This window comes from Oncorhynchus mykiss, chromosome 19 (genome assembly GCF_057628025.1).
Source record: "Oncorhynchus mykiss isolate SJ-2025 chromosome 19, ASM5762802v1, whole genome shotgun sequence".
In the NCBI taxonomy this organism is placed as follows: Eukaryota; Metazoa; Chordata; class Actinopteri; order Salmoniformes; family Salmonidae; genus Oncorhynchus; species Oncorhynchus mykiss.
In genome coordinates, this window is record NC_143040.1 from 27,849,066 (window position 1) to 27,870,582 (window position 21,517).

Sequence of the window (21,517 nt, forward strand, 5' to 3'; positions counted from 1 at the left end):
TTCGCTGGTGAATCCAGAAAGAGACCAAGACAGATGCTGTTTCCCCTTCTTCCAGTTAGGGTTAACAAGATAATCAAGTCTTCCCCTAGAAACGGGTAGGCAGTAGGCAACAACAATTTTTTTTCGTCCTCTCTCCGCGGACGAGTCCATTGCTTATATATGTAGGGTTGGATCTTTACCGCACTTCCAAAGAATCAGCATTCTAAGCACACTCCCTTTAAACGACACTACTACCACAATGTGTGGATGTTCTTCTTTTTTTAACAGTCACCAACTACGTGTTATATATGAGCTAAACACTATGTGAGCTAAACGTATCGTTTAGTAGCGTGTTGTTGATGTGTTTGTTCATCCCTCCGCTCTGAGGCAATGGGAGTGGCTAGAATAACCTTCGGGTGAGCCAGTCGAGAGAGCCGGAGAGCGAGAAACTGACGGAGAAGACTAGTCGGTTTTTAACATGGCGGAGACCGTACGCTCGCTCTTCGACTACCGTGAGCCACCGACCCTGGACAGCGACGGAGAGGGAACCAAACCGGCGCCAACACCTCGGGGGTGAGGGTTTTAGTCAGTCAGTTAGTTAATTAGTTGCCATGGCGACATTTAAAGGTATTTTTTCTGAGGTGACCGTGTGACAGCGCGAGCTAGATGGCGTGTTTGAGCTAACGCGGTGTTGAAGGAAAGTTGTAATGCGTAACACATTCGTTATTAACGTATTCTGTGCGAGACATTGTGTGAGAAACCAGTATAAATTATAGTCTAGTGTTCATTAGTTGCAATAGTTGCTACCCACTTCACAAAGCAGCTATAAATATAACGGTGTGTGTGTGTGTGTGTGTGTGTGTGTGTGTGTGTGTGTGTGCGTGTGTGTGTGTGTGTGAGAGAGAACTGTACGAGCTATAGTAGCTAGCAAATTTAGCAACTACTGTACTTGTGTAGTTATCAAATTGTGTGTGGTTGTGTGAGAAGAGAGAGCTCACACACAGGGAGAGGAGAGAGCGTGAGAGAAAGGAATGAGCACTGTGTGTGTGTGAGATAGAGAGGAGGGAAAGGGGAGTGTGTGTGTGTGTGTGTGTGAGCAAGGGGGAGGAGTGTGTGTGTTGGAGAGAGGGAGAGTGTGTGCGTGACAGAGACACACAGTGTGTGTGTATGGCATGGGGGAATGGTGTGTGTTGGAGAGGGGGAGAGTGTGTGTTGGAGAGGGGGAGAGTGTGTGCGTGACAGACACAGTATGTGTGTGTGAGGGGGGGGGGGCGTGTTGTATGCAGAGACTGTGTGACAAAGAGAACAAGAGTGTGTGTGAGAGGAATGAGCACAGAGAGAGTGTGTGTGTGTGTGAGAGAGAGAGGGGGGGGTGGTGTGTGTGCTAGAGGGGGTGGCATGTGTGGATGAATGTGTGTGAGAGAAAGGAGGGGAGGAGTTGTGTGTGTTTAAGAGAGGGTGTGTGTGTGTGTGTGTGTGTGTGTTTAAGAGAGGGAGTGTGTGTGAGAGAGAAAGGAGGGGAGGAGTTGTGTGTATATGAGTGTGTGTGTGTGTTTAAGAGAGAGAGTGTGTGTGTGTGTGTGTGTGTGTGTAAGGGAGAGGAGGGGGGAAAAGTGAAAAGGTGTGTTTTTCAGAGATTGTGTGAGAGAAGGGCTGGGGGAGAGCTGCAGTGTGAGGAAAAGGGGAGAGAAAAAATAAATAAGGTGTGTTTTTTTGGAGAGTGTGTGTGAGGAGAGAGCTGTGAGAGAGACTGTGAAGGACATGTGTGTACGTGAGGGTGAGCATATTTGTGTAATAAAGGGGGAGTGTGTGTGTGCGTGTGTGTGAGGGAGGGAGGGATAGAGGGGAAGTGTGTGAGAGAGGTACAGGGAAGGGGAGGGAAGAGTGTGTTTGTGCATACATGTGTGTTGCTTAGTGGGGGAGGGTGTATGAGTGTTTGTTTGTGGGGTGTGTGTGAGAGAGGAGTGGTCTGTGTGAGGGACTAGTGTGTTTATGTGTAACCAAGAAATGTGTGGGTTGTGTGTGTTTGTAGAAGGGATAAAGCAAAGGGGATGAGAGAGAGAGAGAGAGAGAGAGAGAGAGAGAGAGAGAGAGAGAGAGAGAGAGAGAGAGAGAGAGAGAGAGAGAGAGAGAGAGAGAGAGAGAGAGAGAGAGAGAGAGAGAGAGAGAGAGAGAGAGAGAGAGAGAGAGAGAGAGAGAGAGAGAGAGAGAGAGAGAGAGAGAGAGAGAGAGAGAGAGAGAGAGAGAGAGAGAGAGAGAGAGAGAGAGAGAGAGTGAGTTTCTGACTTTCCATTAGTGTGTTGTCTTCTAAGTAGAAAGAATAGTTTAGTAAGAGACTAACATTTTGTGGTATCATATTTTGTGTGTGTGAGAGATTTGAGTTTTTGTTTAGTTATTTTAAACTGACAGTGAAGACGGGTGAAGGAAAGTGTGTGTGTCTGTCTTTAAGAAATGGAGGGGTAGAGTGTGTTTGTGACGAAGAGAGAGAGGGGGGGGGTGAGTTACACACACACACACCGAGAGGGAGAGTGTGTGTGTGTGTGTGTGTGTTTAAAGGGAAGAGAGCAAGATGAGGGAGGGTGTGTGTGAGAGGGAAAGAGAAGGGGAGGGTGTGTGATGGAGAGAGGGTGAGGAAGTGTGTGTGTGTGTGTTTGTGCGTGCGTGCGTGCACTTTTGAAACAGAAGGGAGGGAGAATGAGTGTCTGTCTGGGAAGGGAAAAAAAGGCTTTGTGTGTGTGTGTGTGTGTGTGTGTGTGTGTGAGAGAGAGCAAGCAGGAGAGAGAATGTGTGTGTCTGTGTGTGTTTGTTCTGGAGGCAGAGGGAGAAGGGTGTGTGTGTGTGTGTGTGTGTGTGTGTGTGTGTGTGTTCTGCAGGCAGAGAGAAAAAGGGAAGGGTGTGTGTGAAAGGGGGATACAGAGAGAAGGTTTGTGTGTGTGTGTGTGACTTAGACAGGGCAGTGTGTTTGCTTGTGTGTACGAGACAGGAAAGGAGAGTATTTATGCATCTACTTTGTTTATGAAAGAGGGAAGGACAGTGTGTGTGTGACTGAGTGGGGGGAGGGTGGGAGTGTGCGTGTAGAGAGAATGTTATCCATGGAGGAGGGAGAGTGTGCGAAGAGGATTGCGTGAGTGTGTGCATGCGTGCCTTATGGAGACTCGTGTAGTGTGTGAGAGGGAGTGTGTATTAAAAAGTACTGTCGTTTATGAGAGAAATAGATGGCTCATGTGTTCTGGAGATTGAGTGTATGTGTTAGAGTGAGAAAATAGGTGTATTGCAGGAAAAATGAAGAAGTCTAGGAGTGTGTATGGTGCAGATTGTATGTGTGTGTTTTTTTGTGTGTGTGTGTGTACATTTTGTGTGTGTGAGAGAGAGGGAACATGAGACTGTGGGTTTGGATATTTGAGAGAGAAGGTGTGTGTGTGTGTGTGTGAGCGAGCATGTGAGCTTTAGAGAGGGGGAGGGGTGTGTGTGCGTGCATGTGAGCTTGGCTGGAGAGAATGTGTGTGTGCCTGAGAGGGTGTGTTTTTGTGTGTGCACATGTTGGTCTTGAGTGAGGACTTGTTTGTATATTTGTATGTGGGTTGGTAAAGGATGATGGCTGTGTGTGTGAGAGTGTGTTTGTTAGTGGGAGAGGGAGAGATGTTCAGGGATAGGGGAATGGAGAGAATCAATGGTAGGAAGAGAAAGAGATTGATAGAGTGAAGGACATATGGAATGGAGAAGAGAGACATCTGATTAGACAGTGCTAGAATAGACCACACACACACAATGGACTATCACCAAGAGAAACACTCCTATGGACTTACTTCCTCAATCCTGGTTGGGCTTACGTAAACATGTCATGATAAATCCAAGAGACTGGCGATATGCCGTGGTCGTAACTGGTCCCTGGTCAAAAGTAGTGCACTATATAATGTGTGGTCGTAGTGCATTGAATCATGTAGAATTCACAAACACACATAGTAGTAGACAATTTCACACTTGTCCCCCCTGCTGTATTTAAAGACCCTTAAAACCATCAAGGAGATATAAGCAAAATTCCATTGGAACATATTGGTTAGGAAATACATTATATAAACAAAAGTATGTGGACACCCCTTAAAATTAGTGTATTTGGCTATTTTAGCCACACCGTTGCTGACAGGTGTATAAAATCGAGCACGCAACCATGCAATCTTCATAGACAAACATTGGCAGTAGAATGGTCTTACTGGAGAGCTCAGTGACTTTCAACGGTGGTACCGTCATAGGATGCCACCGTTCCAACAAGTCAGTTTGTCAAATTTCTGTCCTGCTGGAGCTGCCCTTGTCAACTATAAGGGCTGTTATTGTGAAGCGAAAAGGCAAGGAGCAACAACGACTCAGCCGCAAGGTGGTAGGCCACACAAGCTCATAGAACGGGACCGCCGAATCCTGAAGCGCATAACAATCGTCTGTCCCCGATTGCAACACTCACTACGAGTTCCAAACTGCCTCTGGAAGCAGCGTCAGCACAATAACTGTTTGTCAGGTGATTCATGAAATGGGTTTCCGTGTCCGAGCAGCCACAAACAAGCCTAAAATCACCATGCGCAATGCCAAGTGTCAACTGGAGTGGTGTAAAGCTCGTCACCATTGGACTCTGGAGGTCCCGTGTGGCTCAGTTGGTAGAGCATGGCGCTTGCAACGCCGAGGGTTGCGGGTTTGATTTCCACGGTTGGACCAGAATGAAAATGTTTGCACTCATGCGCTCTGGATAAGATCTGCTAAATGACAAAATATATTTTTTTAAGTAAAAAAAATAAATAATTGAAGCAAATCACGCTTCACCATCTGGCGAAGGACGAATCTGGGTTTGGCGGAAGCCAGGAGAACGCTACCTGCCCCAATGCATAGTGCCAATTGTAAAGTTTGGTGGAGGAGGAATAATGGTCTGGGGCTGTTTTCATGGTTTAGGCCAGGCCCCTTAGTTCCAGTGAAGGGAAATCTTAATGCTCCAGCATACAATGACATTCTAGATGTTTATGTGCTTCCAACTTTGTGGCATCAGTTTGGGGAAGGCCCTTTCCTGTTTCAGCATGACAATGCCCCCGTGCACAAAGCAAGGTCCATACAGAAATGGTCTGTTGAGATTGGTGTGGAAGAACTTGACTGGCCTGCATAGAACCCTGACCTCAACCCCGTCGAACACCTTTGAGATGAATTGGAACACCGACTTGCGAGCCAGGCGTAATCGCCCAACATCAGTGCCCGACCTCACTAACACTTCGATCACACCGACAGTGTCCTTGCGCCAAATAGTACGCAGCGTCATCTGGATATGTCTGCAACAAAAGTTCAACGTTCATCTTCTGCTACCATTTCCGTCAAGACACCTATGCATACAGTTTGATGCATACGTTTGATAAATTCAACGTATGCACCACACCGAACACACTGCAACTGCCTCTGCGACGCAATGCTGCAGGCCAAACGCAGTGTTTCATTGGAAATTAATGAAATTCTGGTGAACCAAATATGCGATGGCGCTGTCGGTGTGATCGAAGCGTAATGCTCTTGTGTCCCCGCATCAATGTTCCAACATCTAGTGGGAAGCCTTCCCAGAAAAGTGGAGGCTGTTATAGCAGCAAAGGGGGGACCAACTCCATATTAATGCCCAAGATTTTGGAATGAGATGTTCGACGAACAAGTGTCCGCATACTTTTGGTCCATGTAGTGTATGCAACCTAACGGGAAGAATTGACCAGGCTAGAAAGGCTGTGGTACTGTACCACACACACACACACACACACATATATATATATATACACTATGAACCACTGTACTGTATGTAAATCAGTTGTTGCTAATGCCTCTTATAATGTAAATTACCTTATACAATGGGGAATGGGTGGAAAGCATTTAAAAGAACGCTGTTACTTTAAGAAAGAGCAACTAGGCCCAAGCTTAGTAGACAAAAGTATGGGCATACATGAGTGACCATGCAGACATACACACTCACACGAGAGAGTGTGCACACAAGAAAGTGCAGGCGAGCACGCGCGCACACACACACACACACACACACACACGTTATCACGAGTCCAGATGGAGAGCGAGGGGCAGATCAATACAAAGACAGCGAGTCTGGTTGATATCTCTGCTCAAAGAGTCTCTCTCTCTCGCTCTCTCACATACACCTCTCACACACACACGCACAAACACACATGCAGTAATGAACACTTGAGAAACCAAGGCACTGTCTTCCTATGGCCTAGTTTTAAGAGCGTTCAATGTCATGTAAGGAAAAAATAGAAAGAATTACAGAAAACAGTGTGTGTGTAGAAAAACTGCCCTAAATCACACTGATCCAAAGCCAGTTTCTAGTGCTTGGATTTGAATGGTTACGGCTAGGCTTGAGGCAAAGAAAGATTAGCTCAGATCAGCTCCTAGTGTATCCTCTGCTCTTACTTACAAGTGGCTTTACGCTATGGCTAGAATCTGCACCGTAGCACACATCTTGGATCAGTTTACCATCCCTGTATCCTGAATCCCTGGTAGTGGAGTGAAACTCAACACAGACCTTGGATCAGTGTCTTGTATTGTGGCTTGTTTCACAAATGTCCCTTCAACACCAATTTACCCAGTAAGAATTTGGCCCAATTCTGCCCAAATTCTGTCCAGTCAGCATTCAGCATAGTCTAAATGAATCAATGATTCAGTTGTTATTGGTTGAAAGTAATTGGATACAGAAATTGAGACGGGGTTCCTATTGGTAATCAGTGTATTGATTGCTTTTCCTACCGGATTGATGTTAAGATTGGTCCGCCTGGGGCATTGATAAAATTATTCTCTGTCTCTCTCTCTGTCTTTCCCTCTCTCTCTGTCTCTCTCTCTCTGTGTGTGTTCCACAGACGCGGTTGTGGGAGGAAAAGGAAGGGAACGCCGGTGAAAGTGTGCGACCGCGTCTTTGTAACAGAGGATGAGGAGGAGAGCTCCGAACACAGCTACGGTCCAGGTGTGTGTTTGTCCTTTAGGGACGATTCTTCTGTTGACGCGTGTGTCTTATAGTTGTGTAGTGCGTGTCCTTTTGAGTGTGTGTGCATGCGTCCGGGATTGTGCGAGTTATGGGTGGAAGAGTGGGGGTGTGTGCTGACCTATATAAATGTTTGTGTGACTGACTGTGTTTGTGTGTGAGATGTGCATATGTGTTTAGGTGGGGAAAGGGTGATGACCTTGTGTGTGTGTGTCCTTTCGAGCGTGTCAGTGTGTGTGTGTGCAGTCGTGCATCTGTGTCTGTGTGCATTTGCTTGTGTGCTCGTGTGTAATCCTTTTATACTCTTCTCTCAGGTAATGGTAAAGGGGCTGCAGAGAACAAACGACCAACCCTGGATGGCCCATGCTACATCAATGACCCTGTTCAGATCTGGTAAGTGTGATTTTATTTCATGGTGTTATTTTTATGATAAAATGTTTTTTAATTGATAACATTTGTGTACTTTTTATTGTGTGTGTCATGTATAGTACAAGGTGTCGAAAGCGTTCCACAGGGATGCTGGCCCATGTTGACTCCAATGCTTCCTACAGTTGTGTCAAGTTGGCTAGATGTCCTTTTGGGTGGTGGACCATTCTTGATACACACAGGAAACTGTTGAGCGGGAAAACCCCAGCAGCGTTGCAGTTCTTGACACAAAGCGTCTGACACCTACTACCATACCCGTTTCGAAGGCAAACTTTTGTCTTGCCCATTCACCCTCTGAATGGCACACATACACAATTCATGTCTCAAGGCTTAAAAATCCTTCTTTAACCTGTCTCTCCCCTTCATCTACACCGATTGAAGTGGATTTAACAAGTGACATCAATAAGGGATCATAGCTTTCACCTGGTCAGTCTATGACATGGAAAGAGCAGGTGTTCCTAATGTTTTGTATAGTTGTGCTGTTTTCCGTGGGGTAGCTTTGTGTGTGTGTGTCTTAGCTTCAGATAGCAGACACAATTTTTGCTGATTTTGTATGCATAGGTCCACGTGTGCTGATCTATCTACCTCCCTCCCTCTCCTTCTCTCTCTCTTTCCCCATCTCTCTTCCTCCCTCCCCCCTTTCAGCAGTGGGTCTTCAGAGTTGGGTGAGGAGGGATCCAGCGGGGGCAGGGGGGCGGCAGTGATGTACCCCCCTCCTCCAAACTGCCGCATCCGAGAGGTACACTGTGGGAGCCAGGTGCGTCTGGTCGTCATAGCGATCCGAGACATCACCAAGGGAGAGGAGATCACCGTTGACTACAGCCTGACCGAGTGGGGAGACAACACTATGGTGAGTAACCATGGCGACATACCTGTAAGAGCCTAAGTAACTGTTGCCATGGTGAGTAACCATGAGGATGTACCTGTTAGAGCCTAAGTAACTGTAGCCATAGCGCTGGCTGGTTCCCGATATAGCCTGGGATGTAGTGGACTGTAAATGCAAGTCAAGTGCAGTCAACGTACAGCTTACATTTCCTAATGGAAAAAATCACATGCAGTGAGCGAAATAACTACAAAATAGTTACATTTTGAATAGACAGTATGCCACAATATCCATGATTTGTTTATGCGAGGCAAGTTGTAAGTACTGCAACTAGCGACTGGATCACGTGCAACACATTTCTGCGCTGTCTACTTTTACCTTGATGAAATGATCCTCTTTTTCCTCGCAGAAGTCGTTGAGTCATTGTATTTTGCGCCGTAATACATATCTGGGTCTTTTCACCTGGGCTGACTACTGTATTTGACTGATTATAGTATCTACTGCTTTTTGAGTAGCTACTGTAATTGGTTTGACCGCCTGATTGACAGCACTGGGGGGGTAATTAATGGATGTTAATGGAGCCTGTATCCCTCCAGGGTTTCCGTGGTACTGTCTCCTCAGGGAGATATGAGTGTATCGCTGACCCTGAGAACAACCGTATCAAAAAGGTACGAAAATATGCCTGTTGCCTACATACACCTACTATATTTCTACAACACTCAATATTATACTGATGTGCTTGTTTTATATGTCTACACTCCATGCACCTGTCTAATATACCCTCAACGGTTGTAATATACTAGTATTGCTCACTCAATGGACACTCCTCATTCAGGCACTCTAAACCAGTGGTACTCAACCCTGGTCCCGGGGACCCAAAGGGGTGCACATTTTAGTTTTTACCTTAGCACTACACAGCTGATTCAAACGATCAACTCATCATCAATGCTTTAAGCTTTGATGATTTGAATCAGGTGTGCAGTGCTAAGGAAAAACGCAAATATGCACCCCTTTTGGGTCCCCGGGACCAGGGTTGAGAACCGCTGCTCTAAACAGTCTGTCTTATGTACTTGTCTGTACTCTACTCACACAACTGGCTCAAACACCACTCATCTCTCGGTCTCGCTGTCTCTCTCCCTCTCCTTTCTCCCTCATTCTTTCTCTTGTCTCTCTCTCTCCCTCATTATTTCTCTTGTCTCTCTCTCTCTCTCTCTCTCTCTCTCTTTCTCTCTTTCTCTCTTTCTCTCTTTCTCGCTCTCTCGCTCTCTCGCTCTCTCTCTCTCTCTCTCTCTCTCTCTCTCTCTCGCTCTCTCAGGAGGAAGAATCCGGGCTTGTGCCCTCCTCTCTCTCAGCCCAGGACTACCTCACCCCTTCCTGGCCCCTGTCCCCCTCTTCCTCCCCCCTCTCCCACTCCAACGCCAGCGACTCGGATCCCCAGAATGAGGAGGGCGAGGACGGGGGTCAGAGACGCACACCTCGCCGCCGAAAACGCCGCCGGACCACCACACCTTCCAAAAAGAGAACCACCCCTCACCGGACATCCCCGGGCCGCCCTCCCCTCTCCTCTTCATACCGCCCCCTCACCTTCTCCCCCCCTCCCTCCTCCTCCACCTCTTCTCGCCCTTCTCTGTTCAAATCCCCCGCTCCGTTGGGGCCCAACACGACGGCGAACATCAGTATTAACATCGCCAGGGGGGTTGGCATGGGCGTGCCCCCCCAGAAGCTGAGCTGCGCCTACTGCGGCCGCCACTTCCGCTCACTGGGGCGCCACCTGGACAAGCACCACACCAACCAGCCTGAGATCCGCGCCGCGCTCATCGAGCGCTTTATGCCCCACCTGGCGGCCGCGCACGCCACACACCACACACAGTCCCAGCAGCAACCTCGGTCATCATCAGGAGTGGAGCAAAACTCCCACAAGCCACCACCGGGGGGCGGCACCGCGTTCTCCCTGTCTCCTCAACGTCCGGCCGCCCAATCCCCTTCCTCCGCCGTTGGGGGAAACTCCTCCCCCCTGGTATTGACTCCACCCCGAGGGCGCAGTGCGGTGGCCGTGTCCGTTCTGAAGAGAAGCCCGCCTCCGGCGGCTGTGAACCCGCCCAGAAAGGCGGGACTGCGCAAAGTGAAGAAGGAAAAAGAGGAGGAAGAGGAGAACGATCTGGTGGAAGTTGAGGTGGTGAAGCCCAAAGAAGAGGCAGAGGCGGCTTTTCCCCACGTCTTTCAGCAGACGCCCAAGGAGATGGAACGGCTGCCGAAAGAGCATGAAAATGAAGAAGAGGAGGAGGCGAACGGTATGATGGAAGACGACAGTGGAGCGGAGGATAAGGAGAAGGAGTTATTGAGGTGAGGTACTCCATTAAAGGACTCGTTCACCTAAATGACAGATTCACCTCATCAAATGGATATTGAGAAAGTAGTTGATGGATCAGCAAAGTGCCAGCAAACTGAACTGCTGCTCAGCTTTAGAATTGAGAATGTGAAACAGCAGGAATGCTTTTAGCATGCTTTAATTAGATGACTAAATCAGTCAACTGAAACGGACTTATAATTAACTCCAAACTGCTGATGTGATGTTATCAATATATTAAATGTTATGAGTATAGTACATACTTTAAATAGATGTTTATTTTTTTGTTGTGCTTTGAATAAATTAATAACTGACGCCTGCAATTGAAACTAATCTCTCTCCCTCTCCTTTCTCCCTCATTCTTTCGCTTCTTCCCTCCCTCTCCCTCAGTTCGGGACGTCTCCACATGCTGCCCCTCCTCTCCTCCCTGTCTTCCCTGGTCCTCTACCTCCGCAGGCTCCAGCACTCTGCCTTCCTCTCCCTGTCCCGCCAGCTCCAATCCGCCGAGGCCTGGCGCCTCCTGTGCCACTCCTCCCTCGCCCTGCTCATACTCTACAATCGTCGCCGCGAGTGCGAGGTCTCCAAACTGGCCATAGCCGAATACCGCTCCCGTGTCACCCCCCAGTGCCCCGTGCCAGTGCCCCCCGGTGCCCCGCCCGCCCTCACACCCCTGGAGGCATCGCTTTCGCCCTTTGAGCGTCTCGTGCTTCCACATTTGCCTCGAGTAGGTGTCCAGGGCAAACGAGGAAGAGTCCAACCTCTTATCCTGCCACCGCACTGCGAGCCGTGTCTGGAACTCCTCCTCCAGACCAGGCAAGATGTCGGCGTCGATCCCCAGAACCCGTACGTCTTCGCCCGGCCGTACCACTCCCCAGCCACCCCCCTCCGTGGCACCGACCTCCTCCGGAGCCTGGCCCGCTCCAGTGGCACCCGGAACCCCCGCGCCCTCACCCAGACCCGAGTCCGGCGCCAGGTCGCCATCTTGACGCAGCTGCTATTGCTTGGCGAGGGGGAGGAGCCAGGACAGCCGGGTGGGAACGCCGTAGAGCGCCTGGAACACTTCCTGGAGCGTGAGTACCACGTGACGCAGAGCTGCGGCGGGATTGGCCACGACCCGGGGCTGATGGGTAGAGTGGGGCGCGTGGTGCTGTGCGGGGAGAGAGACGGCGTGCTGTTCCGGGGGATGAGCCTCCACCACATCTGTCTGGAGCTTGACGGTAAGGAGACACTGAGGATTAACATGTACGTCAGGCCTGAATAGTCAAGCTAGAAGTGGAGATAATTTTCTCTCCTTTACTGTGTATTAAGTACGCTTGATTCAACCTGCTTGATATAATGGAACGGATGGAACAAAACATGATGACCGTTAGAGAAAGGTTAGCTGTAGGTCAAACCGATCAGAAGAGACGACCAATTTTCGGGATGTCTCATGGTCTGACAAACACCGCTCTGGCTCTGCCACCTTTCACCGCAGATGCGGAAGTGCGACATCGGCGGATACGGTGGATTGAAAAAGATATCTCTAGCTTAAACTGACATTTTGATGGGGATTTTTTTTTTTATGATGTTATTTCGGTCAATCACCTCTAGAGGGTTAAACAGTTTAGCGTTGTCTCATGATGATTGTTCATTTTGGACTGCCCTTTAGTATGATGAGGACAAGCGTTGTAGTTAAAGTTGAGAAACATTTACATGTATTTGACCCTTCTCTTTCTCCCCTTACAGTGATGTCAGGCAACTCGGCCGACTCGTACTCGGAGGGCGACTCTGACGGCGAGGGGCGGAAGGAGAAGGGCGAGGTGGCCTCTCCTAGCCTGCTGATGGTGAGGAAGGGCAGGACAAACAGCAGGACGCCGCGTGCCAGGAAACTCAAGGTCACGCCCTCCTCCACATCGCCCCTCTCCCCCTCGCTCCCCGGCCGCAGAAGAGGCTCAGGTGGGCCCAAATCAGGTGTGTGTGTTTTCATTCCATACTCAAACTCCGAAAGAGCTGAGACATTCAAGACCAATACAGAAGTAAGTGTGTGTGTGTGTGTGTATGTACACAGTAGTGTGTGTGTACTGTATACAGCCCGCCACAAAGACATGTCTACACAGATCCATCCCTGTGTGTACTAACCCACCCCCTCCCCGCACAGGAAAACGCGGCGTCCTCAAGCGCCCGTGGTCGGACGCAGAGCGCGCCGCTGTGGAGGAGCACCTGACCTGCAACATCGCCGAGCTGCGCGTGCCTGCTAAGGCCGACTGCGAGCGCTGCCTGCAGAGCTGCCCGCTGCTGGTCACCAACCGGCGCGACTGGCGGGCCATCAAATTCTACTGTCACAACCGCATCCAGCTGCTTAAGAAGAACCAGCGGCGTGAGGACGACGGAACGCCCATCATGGTGTGCTGAGAAGACTGGCGGAGAGACTGAGAGATAGATGGACAGACACAACAATAGCTCCACAGTATCCACAATAGCGTGCTACTTGGAATGAAGGAAGCCAAAACAGAGGCGTGGTCAACTCCGTAACGTTACTGCAGTGACTGTCAACTCTGTAATATTTTTTCCGCTGACGGTCCAAAAACAAGAGTTGATGCTTAAGGAACAGAGTTGACGCTTAAGGAAGCAATGTAGTGGGCGTGTCTTTGAAGTGGTACGCTAATGTGGGTATTGGAATGTAGCCTACATCTCATTAAGCAGGTTTCCATCCAACCTTTTTATGTAGTAAAGTACGGGTCAATGTCGGGTCAAAAATGTAGTGACAGGCCTGATGGAAACAACATTTTTCGGTACACTTTCCAAATGTCAACAAAACGAAATACGCTAATCAAGGTGGGATATTTTGTGTCGGTAAAATGAAGTATGCGAGAAATGTCGGTGGAACTATTGATGTAATAACCATCATATCGAAGTAATCTTGGGGTCGCGCGATGACATGTGTGGCCCTCCCACTACGGCGCGTCAGGAAAGCATGCAGTTTATTAGGCTACAGATTAAATACATTGGGATGAACTTCACAGGGTGGTGAAAGTGCAAGGTGATGAGCTTGATGCTCCTGTTTAATAAATATCAAGGGTCTTATTTTGGTGATCATCGATGCGTGGCAGCCGTTTGACAAATAAAGAAAACTCGCTCTTTTGGCCATAATAATCTCATGTAGCCTATACGTGTGTTCTAGCCAACAGTGCGCACGTGCCAGTACAAGAGTGGGCAGACTCGCTATATAACAGAACAGTTTTTGTGGGAAAACCATCTGTAGAGTTGAAAATGTGATGGAAACCCATTTAACTTATTTTTTTTATTTGGTACATGGGAATTTAACAGCAAAAGGTATTTGTATGTGCACTACATCATCACGCACAGTCAATTTGATGGAAACGTGTCTCTGGTGGGAAAATGCACAGATTGTTTTTGTGCGGATTTGAGAATATCTGTCACCAATTGGATGGAAACCTAGCTATTGATACACTTATATATTGTCCTCTGAGACAAAAAGAGGTAGAGACTGGGGGAGTGAGAGAAGGAGTGACTGTGTAGGAGTGACAACAGCCTGTGTTGTGTATGTGGACATTTTAATTTAGTTTTCGCTTGAAAACGAGATGAACAATGTTCAGTACAACAGATTGTTGTATTTAGATTTTTTTGGGACTCCGGTGTTTTTGACATACTCAAGTGTTGTATGGACGTTTCTGAACACACTCAAGTTAACACTATTAGGGTTTGAGGCTGTAGTGTGTGTTTCCAGTGCTGAGAAGATGTTATAGGGTCTCCAACACCCAGTCCTGGAGAGTGCATGCTTTAGTTCCAGTACTAACTCACCTGATGAAACTACACCTGACTGAAAGACCATGGCTAGATCATTATTTAAAACGGGTGTGTTAATAGCGCTGAGCCGCAGCAAAAGCCTGCACCCCAGGAGCGGAGCAAGAGAGCCCCTGGGTTAGAGTGAAGGGGGGGGAAGGAAACGCCACCATCAGTGTGTTGTAAATTTTCTTTTTGGACTACCTAAGACACTGTATAGTCAGTTTGGGGCTTTTCCCCGCTCCCTCCTTCAAAATGAACACTACAAGACAGCAGTTGAATACTGCTTTGCCTAAAATACACCAAGTATATTCTTGTTGTTGACATCTTTCTTTTATTTTGTGCCTGTTGCACGTGTTTTCTTAAAAGCGCTTTGAAAAGGTGCATTAGGCCGTCGGGCCATTCTTCTGCGACGAGCAGAGTTCTGTATTTAACTTGGCTGTGTTCTTCAAAGTGATTTTTGGGGGGGCAATCTTTCAGAAGAGTGGGCATAGCTGAATACTATGCCACGCTATGGTTATTTTTTTACATGCAGTGTTGTTGCATCATTTGTGTTGATTGTTTTGCCTTTTCAGACTGACCAGTGTAGCTCCAGTCTTTTTTCAGCAACTCTGGTTTCTATCGTTCACTGCTGTTAGATGATGAGCTGCTTGTAGCTCTAGTCCAGGGTGTTAGTGTGGCTTGCTAACTCTTAGGCTGGCATTCAATCCGATCAGTGGTAGATTTGCATTATAGCACGCTTGACATTTTTTAAAGTAATTTCCGATTAAGCCGACATATACAGAGTTTGCGGAAACATTGCCTTTAAAAGGTGCATAGCTGACAAAGTGCGGTCGGGTGGAATCCCGGCTTGAGCCTTCACAGCTTTAGCTAGTCGCACTAACGCCCGGGACCAGAGCTAGGCTTCTTTGTAGGTCTGCCGGAGCCCCAAGTAACCCGGCATTTTGTCTTATTGGATTAAAACCGCACAACACCTCTTGATAGATAGTTGAATTTATTTAACATAATCACATATAATCTTACATTGTTTCATGCTATCATCTTGCCAGTTTCGGTGTACATAAAAAAATATGATCATTACGTAAACTGGTTTGTTTGTGCTGTCCGTAGTTTATTTGTTCATTTGCGAGTTGGTATTGTACATAGGTCTATGGTTTTGTAAATATTCACAGAAATGCATAAAGGGGAAAAAAAACTACACAATGGCTTGATTTTTTATGTTTTTATACAAGTCTGAAAAGTTCAAGTCGTATTTCTGAAGTTTGATTCTTTCAATGTACTAACAATGAGTGCATCCCAATAATATCTGCTTTTTTATGTTATTTTTATTTCACCTTTATTTAGCCAGGTAGGCTAGTTGAGAACACTTTCTCATTTACAACTGCGACCCGGCCAAGAATAAAGCAAAGCAGTTCGACACATACAACAACAAAGAGTTACACATGGAATAAACAAACATACAGTCAATAATACAGTAGAAAAAAGTCTATATACAGTGTGCAAATGAGGTAGGATAAGGGAGGTAAAGGCAATAAATAGGCCATGGTGGCGAAGTAATTACAATATACCAATTAAACACTGGAGTGATTGATGTGCAGAAGATGAATGTGCAAGTAGAGTTACTGGGGTGCAAGATAAATAAATACAGTATGGGGATGAGGTAGTTGGATGGGCTATTTACAGATGGGCTATGTACAGGTGCAGTGATCGGTGAGCTGCTCTGACAGCTGTGCTTAAAGCTAGTGAGGGAGATATAAGTCTCCAGCTTCAGTGATGTTTGCCGTTTGTTCCAGTCATTGGCAGCAGAGAACGGTAAGGAGAGGCGGCCAAAGGAGGAATTGGCTTTGGGGGTGACCAGTGAGAAATACCTGCTGGAGTGCGTGCTACGGGTGGGTGCTGCTATGGTGACCAGTGAGCTGAGATAAGGCGGGGCTTTACCTAGCAGAGACTTGTAGATGACCTGGAGCCAGTGGGTTTAGCGACGAGTATGAAGCGAGGGCCAGCCAACGAGAGCATACAGGTCGCAGTGGTAGGTAGTATATGGGGCTTTGGTTACAAAACGGATGGCACTGTGATACACTACATCCAATTTGTTGAGTAGAGTGTTGGAGGCTATTTTGTAAATGACATCGCCGAAGTCAATGATCGGTAGGATGGTCAGTTTTATGAGGGTATGCTTGGCAGCGTGAGTGAAGGATGCTTTGTTGCGAAATAGGAAGCCGATTCTATATTTAATTTTGGATTGTAGATGCTTAATGTGAGTCTGAAAGGAGAGTTTACAGTCTAACCAGACTTCTAGGTATTTGTAGTTATCCGCATATGCTAAGTCAGAACCGTCCAGAGTAGTGATGCTGGACGGGCGGGCAGGTGCAGGCTGCGATCGGTTGACGAGCATGCATTTAGTTTTACTTGCATTTAAGAGCAGTTGGAGGCAACGGAAGGAGAGTTGTATGGCATTGAAGCTCATCTGTCGGTTAGTTAACACAGTGTCCAAAGAAGGGCCAGAAGTATACAGAATGGTGTCGTCTGCGTAGAGGTGTATCAGAGAATCACCAGCTGCAAGAGCGACATCATTGATGTATACAGAGAAGAGAGTCGGCCCGAGGATTGAATCCTGTGGCACCCCCATAGAGACTGCCAGAGGTCCAGACAACAGGCCCTCCGATTTGACACATTGAACTCTATCAGATAAGTAGTTGGTGAACCAGGCAAGGCAGTCATTTGAGAAACCAAGGCTGTTTAGTCTGCCGATTAAGAATGTGGTGATTGACAGAAACAAAAGCCTTGGCCAGGTCGATGAAAATGGCTGCACAGTAATGTCTCTTATCGATGGCGGTTATGATATCGTTTAGGACCTTGAGGTGCACCCATGACCAGCTCTGAAACCAGATTCCATAGCGGAGAAGGTACGGTGAGAATCGAAATGGTTGGTAATCTGTTTGTTAACTTGGCTTTCGAATACCTTAGAAAGGCAGGGTAGGATAGATATAGGTCTGTAGCAGTTTGGGTTTAGAGTGTCTCCCCCTTTGAGGAGGGGGATGATCGTGGCAGCTTACCAATCTTTGGGAATCTCAGACGATATGAAAGAGAGGATGAACAGGATAGTAATAGGGGTTGCAACAATCTTCTGAAGTGTACACTAGTTTAAAAACATTATTGTGGGAGTTTCCACAATATTATTTTTCAAATTTCCTTTAATCGGTGAAGGAAAGTGAGCAGGTGCACATTTTGGGAGGAAGAAGACATAATTAGTCCAAAAAGTAAACTTCCCCAGTATTTCCCATGGGCGGAGTGCTTTATTTTTTCCACACCAACTGACTAGACCACTAGGTGGGAGTGTTGCCCTGGTATCAAACAGAACCAGACCCACATTCATATAGCGTCTCGGAGTGTCCTATCCCATGTCCTCTTAATCATTATGATCTAAAAGGCAAACTGACCCTAGATCAGCAGTGCTTCTCTAGGAATTATGAAAATGGGCCCTGATTTAGTGCAGCGTTTACCGTGAATGCGGTCTCTGCGACCACGGGAACATTGTCTTTAATTGTCCAACATGCTACAAAGCTGAACTTCCACGATACAGATTGAATGGAGCTATTGGAAATGCATACAGTTAGATAAGAAATGTTATTAGCTAAGAATGTTGGGTAAGGTTTTAAAACAAAGTAATAGATAAAAGCATAAGTAGTGTGTCGTTTTTAAATGTGTGTACATTTCCTCCATTCCTTATCTCCAACCCTTACCCTCAAGAGCAAGTGGTCACGACATTCTATGGAATCTTTCCTTATTAGTGCTTGTGACATTCCATGGAATCTTCCCTTCTTTCACTTCTCACATTTCTGTAAGAGCTCCAAAGTAAAAAAAAACACAAACTTACCAGCTTCAATCGACTTGTCACTTGATTACTAGACATACTTGGGAGTTTAGAAATAAACATACATCTTTTTGGTAGATGTGACCACTACTGCTCTTACACATCTTCGAACCATAATGTACATGGTACTTTCTGAAATATTGCCGCTAGCTATGAATCCCGCTTAGAATTAGTTTTAGTTTTATGCGCCCTACTATCCATAATCAAGTAGCCTGCATCTACTACTGCATAATACTGACATAACTACACTCAAACTAGCACACAACCCATATCTGTAACAATAGATTAGCCCGACTGTACTACCACTCTCCTTGTCCACTTAAAATGACTACAACATAACCATATAGTGCCAGTTGAACATCCCTTCATTAATCCATTGGGGCCCTGAGGACCGAGTTTGGGAATCCCTGACCTAAGCCAAAGTATAAAAAAATATAAACACAATATGCAACCGTTTCAAAGATTGTACTGAGTTAATGGATGTTATAGAAATCAGTCAATTGAAATAAATTCATTAGGACCTAATCTATGGATTTGCATGACTGGGAATACAGATATGCATGATGATCACAGATACCTTAAAAACAATAGGTAGGGGCGTGGATCAGAAAACCAGTCAGTATCTGGTGTGACCACCATTTGCCTCATGCAGCGACACACATCTCCTTTGCATAGAGTTGATCCGGCTGTTGATTGTGGCCTGTGGAATGTTGTCCCACTCCTCTTCAATGGCTGTGCGAAGTTACTGGATATTGGTGGGAACTGGAACATGCTGTCGTACACGTTGATCCAGAGCATCCCAAACATGCTCAATGGGTGACATGTCTCGTTAGTATGCAGACCATGGAAGAACTGGGACATTTTCAGCTTCCCGGAATTATGTACAGAATCTTGCGACATGGGGCTATGCATTATTATGCTGAAACATCAGGTTATGGCGGCGGATGAATAGCACGACAATTCAAATTGCAATTGATAAAATGCAATTGTGTTCATTGTCCGTAGCTTATGCCATATCATAATCCCACCTTCACCATGGGGCACTCGATTCACAACGTTAACATCAGCAAACCGCTCGCCCACACGATGCCCTACACGTGGTTTGCAGTTGTGAGGCCGGTTGGATATACTGCCAAATTCTCTAAAATGACATTGGAGGTGGCTTATGGTAGAGAAATTAACATTCAAATCTCTGGCAATAGCTCTGGTGGACATTACTGCAGTCGGCATGCCAATTGCACGCTTCCTCAATACTAAAGACTTCTGTGGCATTGTGTTGTGTGACCAAACTGCACTTTTTAGAGTGTGATGATCATGCTTTTTAATCAGCTTCTTGATATGCCATACCTGAAATACCTGAAATAAGCTTTTTGTGAGTATGAAAAATTCCTGGGATCTTTCAGCTCATGAAACATCGTTGTAGCCACGTGTGCTAATATAGTAAAAATGTTTGCTTTGGGGAAAGTTGAGCCAATGACCACCATACCCCATTCAAATGATGATTACATTTAGTCAGTTTTATGCAATGTATCGTGCATATGAATTCAAGCTAGTGCACTTTTATTGTTACAGAGCGGACATCATCCCCCCCCCCCTTGAGGTCCTTGGTAGAGCAGCCAAGGAAGTAAGAGAAGGCAAGAAGTCCATTCGAGCAGCAGCAAGAGATGTGTATTTTTTATTTTAAATATGACTGAATGACACTGAAGGGGGTACATTGACTAAAAAATGGAAACAAAACATGCACCTACCTGTGTGACAGAGAGGCTGCGAGAGAGCAGCAGAGGCGCAGAAGATCTTATCTGATGACATGGAGTCTGGGCTTGATAAACATATCATTGGGCGTAGTAAGCTCAAATGCAGAGAACTTGCCTACAAACACACCGTGGCACATCGTGGCACATCGAAACAGCATCGCTGTCCCAGACAACTGGTCAAGAAATGGAAGTGTAAGTGATATTGAACAGAGAGCTCTATATCTGAATGTAGGTATATTTACGATATACAGTGGGGTCTGAAATGATTGACACCCTTGATAAAGATGAGCAACAATGGCTGTATAAAATAAATCATTCAAATACTGAGCTAATTCAAATACTGTTGTATTCTACATTTTTGGGGGAGATTGTTATTTTATACAAACTTGTTAGATGGATTTGCAGTTTAGGTTGCGTTTCAAATTATTTTGTGCCCAATACAAATAATTGGTAAATGATGTCAGTTTGGAGCCACTTTTATGACATTTGACCATCTCATTATTCTTCACGGTTCAATTAGGATTATCTGTAATTATGGTACATTATTTACAGTAAAAGAGACTCCAAAATGACACAATACATTATTTACCATTCATTTCTATTGGACACAAAATAATCAGAAACACAACCAAAACAAACTGAAAATGCATCCAATAAGCTTGATGTAGTCATTGCGTGCTACAGTAGGAATATGGGAACAAATACTGAACGTTTGACTACTTTATTTATACAAAAATCTTTAGGGGTGTCAATTTGGACCCCTACCTGTTTGAGATGTTCAACAATAAATAAATAAAAACTCTCAGCAATTGTATTAGTACAAAATAATAACAGCCACATGTTGAGCATACACTATAGCTCAGTATTTTAATTACTTATTTTATACAGTCATTATTTCTCATCTTTATCAATGTGGTCTATTTCAGACCCCACTGTACAAATTAAACCAAATCTCCATTCCATAAATTCGACCTACCAGCACCATCACGGGACACCATCACCCACATACCCCAAGGAGGCTCAACTTATCCCATACCCAGGGTAAATTGTGCCAAGAGACCACTTTTTTTGGACAAGCTGTGTTTTTAAAACAATTATGTTTACATGCATTCTGATTATTTCCAGGGATACACAACATCCTGAAATATATATGTAGATATCTTTGTTAGAAAGTGTACTATAGTTCCCTTGATGCAGTGATGCTGAATGTAAAAAAACGGCTTACCACACTCTCCCCTATTGGGTTAGGTTTATTTTCTGTCGCCACCCACCAGAACAGCGCACAACTCAGGGAGTCCAACCATTAACCAGACTCCCAATGTTGTTTCCCAAAGCTAGTTATAGTATGTTACGTGAGGGTGTGTGTCTAACTTGGTGTATACATGGAAGGAGAAGAAGCTACTTGAAAGTATTGAGATGTACCCCATGTGAGACTTCCTATTGGAACTTTCCCACTAGTGGGCAGTGAGACCTCAGAAGTGTGTGCGTGATGGCAGCGCTCTCAAAACACATGCCTCCCTTCTCATAGTGCACATGG

The 21,517-nt window shown here is 46.2% G+C and overlaps 1 protein-coding gene across 2 annotated transcripts; it reads left to right on the forward strand.

The window, feature by feature from the left end:
* The first annotated feature begins 182 nt into the window (after window positions 1–182).
* LOC110497531 (uncharacterized) lies at window positions 183–15,552 on the forward strand. Of its 2 annotated transcripts, none has more exons than XM_036954416.2 (9): window positions 183–552; window positions 6,852–6,955; window positions 7,288–7,366; window positions 8,045–8,249; window positions 8,819–8,890; window positions 9,538–10,565; window positions 10,960–11,786; window positions 12,295–12,519; window positions 12,707–15,552. In XM_036954416.2, exons 1-9 carry the CDS (start codon window positions 458–460, stop codon window positions 12,958–12,960), a joined length of 2,889 nt encoding a protein of 962 aa, XP_036810311.2. In that variant the 5' UTR covers window positions 183–457; the 3' UTR covers window positions 12,961–15,552. The 2 variants fall into 2 exon arrangements, with proteins under 2 accessions (XP_036810311.2, XP_090066837.1); XM_090210711.1 differs by having other exon boundaries at window positions 377–552; window positions 8,048–8,249.
* The last annotated feature ends 5,965 nt before the right edge of the window (window positions 15,553–21,517 follow it).

Bases quoted from the DNA above. Each gene is read 5' to 3' on its own strand.
- LOC110497531 (XM_036954416.2), top strand. From the start codon at position 458: ATGGCGGAGACCGTACGCTCGCTCTTCGACTACCGTGAGCCACCGACC. The intron at 553-6,851 runs GTGAGGGTTTTA...TGTGTTCCACAG, and splicing joins CCGGCGCCAACACCTCGGGG to ACGCGGTTGTGGGAGGAAAA. The intron at 11,787-12,294 runs GTAAGGAGACAC...CTCCCCTTACAG, and splicing joins CATCTGTCTGGAGCTTGACG to TGATGTCAGGCAACTCGGCC.